Source organism: Poecilia reticulata, linkage group LG14, assembly GCF_000633615.1.
Source record: "Poecilia reticulata strain Guanapo linkage group LG14, Guppy_female_1.0+MT, whole genome shotgun sequence".
In the NCBI taxonomy this organism is placed as follows: Eukaryota; Metazoa; Chordata; class Actinopteri; order Cyprinodontiformes; family Poeciliidae; genus Poecilia; species Poecilia reticulata.
The window spans coordinates 9,086,159-9,096,421 of record NC_024344.1 but is presented as its reverse complement, the minus strand read 5'-3'; the positions used below and the strand labels follow the sequence as shown (position 1 = coordinate 9,096,421).

The 10,263-nt window shown below is 40.0% G+C and overlaps 2 protein-coding genes across 3 annotated transcripts; one reads left to right on the top strand and one right to left on the bottom strand.

The window, feature by feature from the left end:
- Positions 1–44: 44 nt before the first annotated feature.
- On the bottom strand, positions 45–2,911 carry chmp1b (charged multivesicular body protein 1B). The gene is made up of 6 exons (XM_008427540.2): positions 2,768–2,911; positions 803–900; positions 577–723; positions 425–493; positions 234–341; positions 45–153 (listed from the first exon to the last, which is right to left on the bottom strand). The coding sequence occupies exons 1-6, from the start codon at positions 2,781–2,783 to the stop codon at positions 106–108; spliced, it is 486 nt and encodes a 161-aa protein (XP_008425762.1). The 5' UTR covers positions 2,784–2,911; the 3' UTR covers positions 45–105.
- Positions 2,912–3,063: 152 nt separating this feature from the next.
- Positions 3,064–8,914, top strand: LOC103475718 (uncharacterized). 2 transcript variants are annotated; one of them, XM_008427542.2, is made up of 2 exons: positions 3,064–3,655; positions 5,504–8,914. In XM_008427542.2, exon 2 carries the CDS (start codon positions 5,513–5,515, stop codon positions 7,772–7,774), a length of 2,262 nt encoding a protein of 753 aa, XP_008425764.1. In that variant the 5' UTR covers positions 3,064–3,655; positions 5,504–5,512; the 3' UTR covers positions 7,775–8,914. The 2 variants fall into 2 exon arrangements, with proteins under 2 accessions (XP_008425764.1, XP_008425766.1); XM_008427544.2 differs by having other exon boundaries at positions 3,184–3,237.
- The last annotated feature ends 1,349 nt before the right edge of the window (positions 8,915–10,263 follow it).

Here is a 10,263-nt window from a genome sequence, read left to right as displayed (position 1 = left end):
AAACATCCACAAATAACATCAAAACACAATATATCACTCATAAAATGAATGAACGCAATGTGATTTCATTTATCCGACAAATAATATTAGGACAGAAATGAGTGGTTACCCTGCTTCATCTGCCATTTCATGCAGCAACGACTCCACTTGATTCTGCAACACACATTACATATTACATTCATACAAGCAGTTCTTAAACGGAGCACAAGAAAAAGCTGAGCAGCGAAAGTCACCTGTGGTGTTGTGAGAGTCGTCGTGCTGCTCATGGTGTCTTCCATCTGAGCAGTCTGAACRTCCAGAGTTTCAAACTGATGTTCAAATTTGTCCATGAGAGCTGAAATCTACAACAAAAAAGCMCCACCAACGTTTAAAATATGTTACTTTCATTAAAATGCGTGAATATATATMATTTAGTTGGAGGTACCTTTTCGAGATTCATACTCTTCAGAGTGGCGTCCATGCCTTTAACCACTCCGGCCATAGATTTTGTGACCTGTGAGATGAAACCAAAGAAAAGCTGCCATTATTTTTTCCACATGGATGTGGAGACGTTAACTGAAGCAGCGTGTGGCGCACCTGGTTCATTGTAACCGCCGTCTGGACTCTCGCTGCCACGGCGTCGACTCGGGCGCTCATCCTCAGGAAGTTCACAGACTGATTCTTCTGTCTGATGGCGTTCTCTGCGTGGATTCTCGCCACCTCCATGTTCCCCTTCTGGATGGCCTGAACACAACAAAAAGCTTTGATGAAGCTCTCAATAGCTGACGTTGACAGCTGGTCTGATGAGTGAAACACAACTTACCTTCTTGACTTTTGCCTTCTCTAATTTTTCCTCTTTGTCACATTTCTTTGAATTTCTTTGGAGCTCTTTGGCAGCAAACTTGAGATTGAAGAGATTTTCTGAGAAACAAAGTTAAAGAACAACAGCACAAAGCAGGAAAACCAGCAGAAAAAAAAATCTCTCTTTTATTGATTGCCCTGACCACTGAATAGGCCACTTCAATCTCAAATCTCAAATTTTGTCCCATCACTGAACGCACCAAAATAGGCTAAAACAGGTTGGACTGAGAACATAACTTRGAGAGGAAGTTAACAAAGAAGAAAGAAACCTCAAAGTTAGATATTTTCAATATCAGTGAGGTGTTTGAAAATTAATTCGCATAAAGAATAAAAGTTATAAGAAGCTTCTTAAGAGAAAACTGTATTTTCATTCAGTAATGTTATTTGTTTAAGCTGCCACAACAGGGAGGAAGACTTCAGATAAGATCCTTAAAGATAAGACTCTTACATGTCAATCTGACAACTATTCTGTTGTGAAATAATGTTGAAATCCTGTTAAAGTTGCAAGGCTATGCAACCRATTTGTCTGACAGAGGATATTGCTGAATTTGTAGATTGCAGATTGAAACTAGCTTTGTCATGCTAGCTTTCTTGACATAATATAAATAATCCACCACAACAAAAGGGTTCCTTCAGGTTCAAATATTGTTACGATAAATTAATAAATGCTAACACAGATTAGCAAACAAGAGSTTTTTCCTCTTACTTATTCAGATGAACAATTATTTGCTTTCAATGGTAAAGCAAGGGGAGAAAACAGCGTAAATTATAATTATTATCACCTTTTGGATGTTTTAATTGTACTGTGAAGCCATAATTTGTTGTGATCTGACAAAATTATAAGTTTGAAATGTAAAGCAAAGTTTTGAGGTCTGTTAAAGAACAGATTAATTTGTATCAATTTTCGGTCCCATAAAGTGACTTTTCTAATTGTATTTGTAGATTTTTCAGTGATGCAACTTTGGACAGTTTTTTAAAAATAAATGTTTTCTGTCTTAATTTTAATTCTAATGTATCTATTTTATTCCTAGGGCAGGACAGGTTTCAATTTATTAAGAAAGTCAAGTTAAACATCTCTGATCAGTGCATCTTTACATTGTTTTGCAGCATGACATCATGCAGCCCTGCATACTGTACAGCATTACGTAATCTGTCCACAAGAGAGCACAATTAGGTGATTTCCCAACTGAAAAAAAAATTGCTTTATCATCTTTTTATATAAATATATATATAATGAATGAGAACAAAGATTATGTTTGAATTTAGTGAGAATAAACCAACAAATACCGACTTTCCCCCTTAAATTCTTATACAGTTTAGGAAGAATCTCTGAGTATCTGATTACTAACTGGGTAATCAGTAAGTCGTTTATATCCAAACGATAAGCCAAGTTATTATTTTGACCTAAAATTCCCACATTTTCAATAACTACAGAAGTTATAAGCATAGCTTCGTTTTGGTAAACACAAACGAAGCTTGTGTTTATCAAACTATACAACTAGTTTACCATCTATTTACGGGATTTTATGTGATTCTTAAAAATATACAGTTTACCATATAAAACAAATATAAGRATACTACGGGTATCAACTTAAACTGTTGTAGGGAAAACTATARAAACCACATGATTCAGCTGTGGTGTACGGTATCAAGTTTTATGTTTTCCGATGTTAGCTTAGAGGCCTTAAACGCAGCTCTGCCAAAGATAACAGACGCCTTAAGAAATTCAATAATGTTCAACTTATTAAATAGGCTACTTTATTAAACTTTCAGTAATGCCTGATACACATTGTAACGTCTCAAATGTCAGTGACAAATACATATCATAATTTAAAGAAGCTACCGTGWTGCGTTAAACGCTTTAGCCACTGCCTTCTGTGTCGTTACGCCGCACTTMTCTTCCATTTTCACCGCTTTTAAAGGATACTTTCCATGCTCGGCATCTTTAATGGCTTCTTCRGAGACCCAACAATAAAATTCTAGCAAAAAATCCACAAATAAACTGGTCAAAAAAGAAAAAGTTGTGGAACGTTGCACTCCTCTGTTTCKGTCCTGTCGCCCTCTTCCGCACTTCCTGGTGTCTTACCAAAATATCAACTACGTCATTGTCACGTGGTGTAGGTATTCCATTCAAACGTCACGAGCGAGATGCCTCCGCCTCTTTCGCCCAAATGTGAATGAAAATATATTTTAAAAATCAATAAAACAGAGGCAAAAACGTTAGAAGAACACGTTAACAGTAAAATTGCGGAAACACTGGCTGAAATCATAAAGGGAATGCGGGCAGCGGGGTGAAAGTGGACGTGCCGCTGCGGTGGGCGGTGAAAGCGCCTGTCTGATGATTAGATTTACTGTGTGGATCACGGTGGAGAGGGAGGATGACTCACTCCGTCTGATGTGAGGTTCACCCCGCAACAGCTCGGCAGTGCGGTGGCACGCCGGCGGTTCAGGCTGACATGTCCGCTGTAATCCAGCGATACAAGGAAAACTTTATCAAAGTATTAAGCTGCCCCCTTTTCCGAGGCCAAACGGGTAACGGCTTTGTTTGAAACTTGAGTGTTTCGTCACTTGATAGTTAGAGTGACCCGTGGAGTCGTGATTCACCGTGAATTTCGTGACGGCTAATTGCCATGGAAACAGTGCGGCTGCGCTGAGAGGAAATTGTCGGTATTAACTTCAGCTTCAACCTTTCCAACAGGGTCGGATAAACCTGTTGGATACCTTAATATATATATATTTTTTTCTTATATATTCTTTTGTCTTGGCTTTACTTTTTCTTTTTTCTYTTTTGTACTGTAATTTGACAACCAATCAGGTGAGTTCTTAAATTTGTTACTGTCATAGTGCAAACGCAGTTAACGCTTTTTTTTTTTCTTTGAGTGTCTTATCTAGTTTGAGTAAAAATAATCGCTTGGTAATTTGCTAGATGTTGCATATATATCTGTATTAGGCTACATAGATTTTGTTGACATGTTTGAATTAGAAATTTTCATTTAGAGAACAAAAACTGCAAGATTTAGAAAAAACTAAAGCAAAAGTGGGGTCTGCAAAAATTCTCAAATCAGAACCTATCAGTACGTTATTGTGCTAAATTATATCGAATGCAACAATCTATATGTCAAGTTCACTGGYAGAGGATTTTATGGCCCTGATGCCACGTCAAGTGGTGCATTTCGGGTTGTTTTTGCGCACATGGAAAGAATCCAGGAGAGCCAATGAGTGATGCTTTGTTCAGTGGCTGTATGAGTCATATAGTCTTATCTATAAAGAAGCCAAGTGGCAGAGGAGCAGTCCTGCTGCAGGACCGAGCTGATGTAACCCCTGAGATGCACTAGAGGCTGCTGTGGGCCAYGAGTCCCGGTGCCCCGGGTGGCTACCTCCCACTGACTGTATTTGCACGGGTGGAAAACCAAATAMTGACACTGACCTCACACAGACTCTCTGTGCAGAAAGAGCTGCTGAGTGTTAGATTCTCAAAATATATATACGTGAACGAATTAGACAAAATCAGCAATGGTGTAGTCTTAACAATTTCTTGCAAATAAATGTCATTGAAGGAATAAAAAGAAAATCAACCTATTAATAGTAACCAATGACTTTCTGTTGTCCCATATAAATATGAGATGACACAGTTGGCTGGATGAGGATTCATGTTTTCCTGGCCAGCTTGCACACTCAGCAGGMCAACGAGGGAGGTTAAAACAATACGTTAAAAATCTCCGAAGCTTACTGCTAGAGAATTACAGCAAAGAGTGGCATTTTGGTTTCACCAAGCCTCCATAAAAATCATCAGACACCATCTACATGCCAAGTAGTTGCTTGGAAGTGATGCCAGAAAATAGTATTTTCTACCATCACAAATGTCAATATGATTTTGCTAAAGTGTTTGCCTTGATTCCATGTGTTTGGCTCAGATGAGACTTGAGTTTTTTTGGGAATAAGTACAATGCATATATGTAAAGCATCTTATGTCCTGTGTCCTGTTTTAGACATGTCCCTGCTCCAACACATGTGAATCAAATGGCTGAACTAATCTCCTCTGACTTGGTTCAATCKTGTGAATTTAAACAGCAGGAAGGGGGAATYAAAATGTAAATTCTGAAGTGGCCTATCACAGTAATTGCAAACCAGTTCTATAATAAATKTAATCATTATTTGAAAAAAAAAATTTCTTTATTTTCTCAGTTTGATATTACAATTTGTGATTAGTGTTTACCGTGACAAAAAATGCAACTCCTAAGGAAATATTTGAGGGGAAAGTACTCCCCCCCCACACTCTAAATGTACTATATTTGAAAATTATGTTTTCCCACTTTTCAGCTTGAGATCATCCTACTGTAATAAAAGACGGACTATTTTAAGATAATGACTAATCTTTACCAGAGGTGCTAATTATTGAGACCTGCAGTGTATATTTAAAATGCTAGCAAGTATAACAAAATAGAAATCATTATCACTAAAGATAAGATGTGAATATGGAATTGCATCCTAATGATTCAGACATGGAACAAAAATTAAAATCTCCCACGTACAAACTAAAAACAACTCCACAAAAAGCAAAGATAGTGGTTTTCTAATCCAAAATTTGTTTTTATAAAAATATCAAACCTTTTTTATCAGATGGTCAATGTGTGATACAAACGACAGGCCTCTCTTTTTACAGGTAAGGACAATGGAGCATAAAACTGAAAAGCGGTTCCACAACTTGACCCATGAGCAAGTCCAGGCTCTCGACAAAGTGCTGACTGAGGTGATCCCAATCCAGGGGCGAGGAAATTTCCCCACACTGCAGGTGAGAGCCAAAGACATCATTCGTGTGGTGAAAGATCGACTGGCAGAGAGGGACATCCAAGTCAAAGATATACGCCTCAACGGAGCCACCGCCAGCCACGTCCTGGTGAGAGATAACGGCCTGGGCTACAGAGACTTGGACATCATATTCGGAGTAGAGCTGCCCAGGCAGGAGGACTTCCAGGTGATTAAGGAGGTGGTGCTGGGCAGCCTGCGGGACCTCCTCCCATGTGGGGTTAACAGACGGAAGATCACCTGCCTCACTATGAAGGAAGCATATGTGCAAAAGATGGTGAAAGTGTTCAACGAGCACGACAGATGGAGCCTGATCTTGCTCTCCAACAACAGATCCAAAACGGTGGGGCTCAGATTYGTTAGCTCCCTCCGGAGGCAGTTTGAATTCAGCGTGGACTCCTTTCAAATAATACTAGATCGCATGCTGGAGTCTTACTGGGAGAGTGACAGGAGAGAAAAAGAAAAACTGCCCCTGAATGCCAGRAATTCGTCAAAGAGGCACAGCAGCAAAGACAATAACAAGATACAAGAACAATCGAGCAGTCGTCAAGATGTCAAAGAGGATGCTGAAAAAGATGGAGCRATAGCAACTGACGCAGGCCCTCCGAGCCCAGATGAAGCCRATTCTCCATTTGAGCTTAAAGATGAAGTAACAGATCATGCAGATGGAAAGTATGAGGCGAAAGGACCTGAGGGAAACGGCCTACAGCAGGTGGAGGATGATGTGGGTGGCTGCGAGGGTGTCCATTCAGAGGAAGACATGTCAGAGGTGTTTGAGCTTTGTGAAGAAAGCACAGAACAAAAAGAACTGTTGGATGGTGATTATCCCTCGGGAGYATCGTCAAAAGCTTTTTTCCCCGACGCGAGAGATCCATTAATGACACACCCAGGTTTAAAACTACCGACGACTGAAGAAGTGTCCACAATAAACACTGAACCATCAACTTCCGAAGAAATAGCTCATTTTGAGACAAGTACAAAGTTAGAGGTAAACATCGTGAACTGCAAGATGGAAAACACCCCAACTCTGCAAGATTCCCTCTGTGAATACTCCTTTCCTCCCCCGGCTAAAAAAACTTGCAGCACGTCACAGGACATTGTGCCAGACTACTGCCCTTCTCCGAAACTGCAAAGGAAAATGTCACGGAAGCTGATCAGCCAGCCTGAAAAGTGGTCCTTACTCACRGACGTGTCAGACCTTACAACTCAGCTCTTTCCGCCAATAGAGGTAGTGAAACCTCTTCAGCCAAACCCCCCCGTTCCTGACAGCGTAGACCTACATGGCTCAAACGTTTTATGTCCTGAATCAGAACATTTTGAGGGTAAGGACACTCTTACCGTTCCTTCATACAGTCCAGAACTTACACCTCAGGAAGGTGCAGGCTCGTCTGATTCTCCAGARCAAACCGTGAAGCCAAAACACTTCAAGAARCCTCCTGATTTAAAGACACAAAGAATCWCGGTTTTAACGCCTCARGTTGATGATCAAGGACCTGAACTTCTTGACACCGTTCCAAATAGTGTCCCATGTGTTGGTGTAGAAAGTGAGCCCGTCATCGCCGTTGAGGCAGAGTGCATGTATGGAGACTTTGAGCAGGCGATGGACCACCTTCGCCAACGCCTCATTGCCACCCACAACCCAGAGGAGATCCGTGGAGGGGGGCTGCTGAAGTACAGCGATCTGCTGGTGAGGAACTTCCAGCCAGCCAGCGAGACTGAAATCAAGTCATTGGAGCGTTACATGTGCTCCCGGTTCTTTATYGACTTCCCCGACGTAAGYGAGCAGCAGCGTAAGATCGAGGCCTACTTGCAGTGCCACTTCATCGGCAGCGAGGAGGCGAGCAAGTACGACTACCTGATGACCCTGCGGCGCGTGATAGACGAAAGCACGGTGTGTTTGATGGGGCATGAGAGGAGACAGACCCTCAATATGATCACTGTCCTTGCTCTGAGGGTTCTGGGGGAGCAGAATGCCATCCCCAACACGGCAAACGTTACTTGCTTCTACCAGCCAGCGCCATACGTGTCAGAGCCAATTTACAACAGCTACTACATCCCTCAGGCCCAGCCGCCACTTGTCTACCACCCGTACCCTCTGCATGTTCACATGCAATCTGGCCTTGTTTAGCCAAGMTGGCACGCTGGCATGAAGGCATGCACTTTAGCATGGCGCTCTGCAATCAGAGGCATACGTGGAAGTTTTAGCAACAACAGGCAACAAAACGCTGCAGTGTTGTTTAAAGTTTTAAAATCCCTCCTGCTTATAACAGATACTGGGTGGCCAGGGCTGAGGCGGACTCAGAGGTAAATGTGCTTTCTTTTTAAGAAGAGCCCAAGAAAAGAAACACGAGAGCTTGTTGAGAGGGTTTCATGAAATCCGAGGGGACCTGCTGTACGGCTGGTCCAGTTCAGTTCTGGAGTGCCGATTACCCTCCTGCATTGAAGGCATCGTAATATGTCTACATGATAAACACCTTTAACCTATTAAGTGTAATCTGTTGCTTGTTGGCTACAAGGATCTTGAAACCTTAGTCTGGGAAAAAGTTCAAGTCAATCGCTTAATCCTGTGGGGCACAAACACTATAACTGTTTTGTGAATCGTTCGTCTGGACCACATTCAGCGATCCCATACCTGTGTACACATTGTTTAGAGATAAGATGCCGTTTACTGTGGGGTTAGATTAGACAGTGGTGCTTCCATAATGTGGTAAATTATGTATTAGTGGATGTGAATTGTGAACACATYGTGTAATAAGGATACAGTAGCTGAAGGCAGTTAGAGAATAAACCAGACTTAAAAGATTTGAATAAATTGCTTCTGGTAAAGTGATTACAGCACTAAAAAACATGCATTTATAAATCATTTAGATATCAATTATGTAAGTAAACTTCTTTAGATGTGAAACATTGCTCACATATGAGGCGACTGTAAAAACACCTGAGTTCAGACTTCACAGCACTGGGAAACCAAAGAGAAAGTGTGTCTGCACCAGTCTGCGTTGGGAATAATTTTTTTTTGTTTTTATAGAGTCCCGTTGAGGGAGCTAATTTAAGAGTCACCATTGCTGACATTCAAAGCMCAAAGTTATTAATCAGGACTTGGTATCTCCAGATGGCCATGTTTGACAAAAAAATGCTCCGTCTGGAGTCGTACTTTTCCTGGTAAAACTCAACGGCTGATTGATTAAACCTGCAAAAGGCTTCTCGGCATCGTATCYGAATAAATGTCTTGGACTCTCGTTACAGTTTCTGCAGAAAGAAAAAAAAACTGAAGTTATGAACTAATAATTATCTAATYAAAGTGTGTAAATGTCAGATTTGATCTGATGACTTCTTCCACGTGTCTCTGATTATGATTGAAAAGAGCCCTCATATTCCACTTTCATTGGGACCCTTKATTAAAGATGCATCAAAAGCTTTAAAATAATTATTTATTAGAAAAATAAAATACATTTGCAACGTTTATTTATTCAGTGTAAGAAAAAAAAAAATTGCTGACGAGAAATAATTACTTGCCCAAACTCACCATTCGGCTGCGCTACTAACAATCCCAAAATATAAATGCATTTTTACTATTTATTCTCTACTTTTAATGAATAATCCATGACATGTTGTTTAAATGGGCTATAAATAAAGTGTGACAGAGTCCCAATTTTATAAGCCTCTCGTCAAAATGGGGAAAAACAGGAAAACATGCTAGTAGACACTTATCTTAAAAAATACAGACATTATATGGCTCAATGCTMATTTAAAATCAGTCAATGTAATCAATGCTGCTGCTGCAAAAAAAATGTTTTAAGGCTTTTTATTTATGTTTACATATGCAAAGATAACTAGTGTGAAATATGTGGTCTAGGCAGAAAACTCCTGCTAATTCATCCTGTTTCAGAAATTTCACCGGCGATTTTCTTTTATAAAATGTAAATCAGTTCCTTCTAAAATATCTCGCACAATTTATGAGAGATGAAACTYTATTCAAAAATGTGCATTGCCTGAACTTGTCAGCTCATCTTCGTCTCAGCTGGGTTTGACTTGATTTGATTGTGGTTGACGAAAATATGTTAAACTCCATCAGAATTAGGTAATTACATCTTATTCAAGATGAGCAGGAGTGACTGGAAAGTGATGTATAGAACGGAAATGCTTTTACCTTTTGTGAGATTTAACCATGAAGATTCAAACTTTGACAGAGAAAACACGTTCATAGCTCCAACATCTAAAAAGAAAAAGTGTATAAAATTGATATATTCCACTCATAAGTATCAGATGCAGTGTGGTAAAATTTAGATAGAACATATTTTTATTGCCTTATTTTTTTTATTTTTATTTTTTTTCATATGAAACAAGTTGATAACATCCAGTTCAGCAACTGTTCCTCTCGTCCTCTCTAACCAGTGAGACATTGTGATACTTACCAGGTTTTATCGGTCGTTTTYTTGTCACATTTTCTTTGAGCTACTGCTTCSTCTCGTTCCTCTTTAGGGAAACGTCGCAGAGATTCGCTGCGATATGAAAAGTCTTAGTGCATGTTTTCATTAGAACATTTGGAAGGAAATATGCCAATTCTCTGGCGAAGTGAAATCCTTTTCTTCGTCATCCCCAGACGGATTTTTTTTT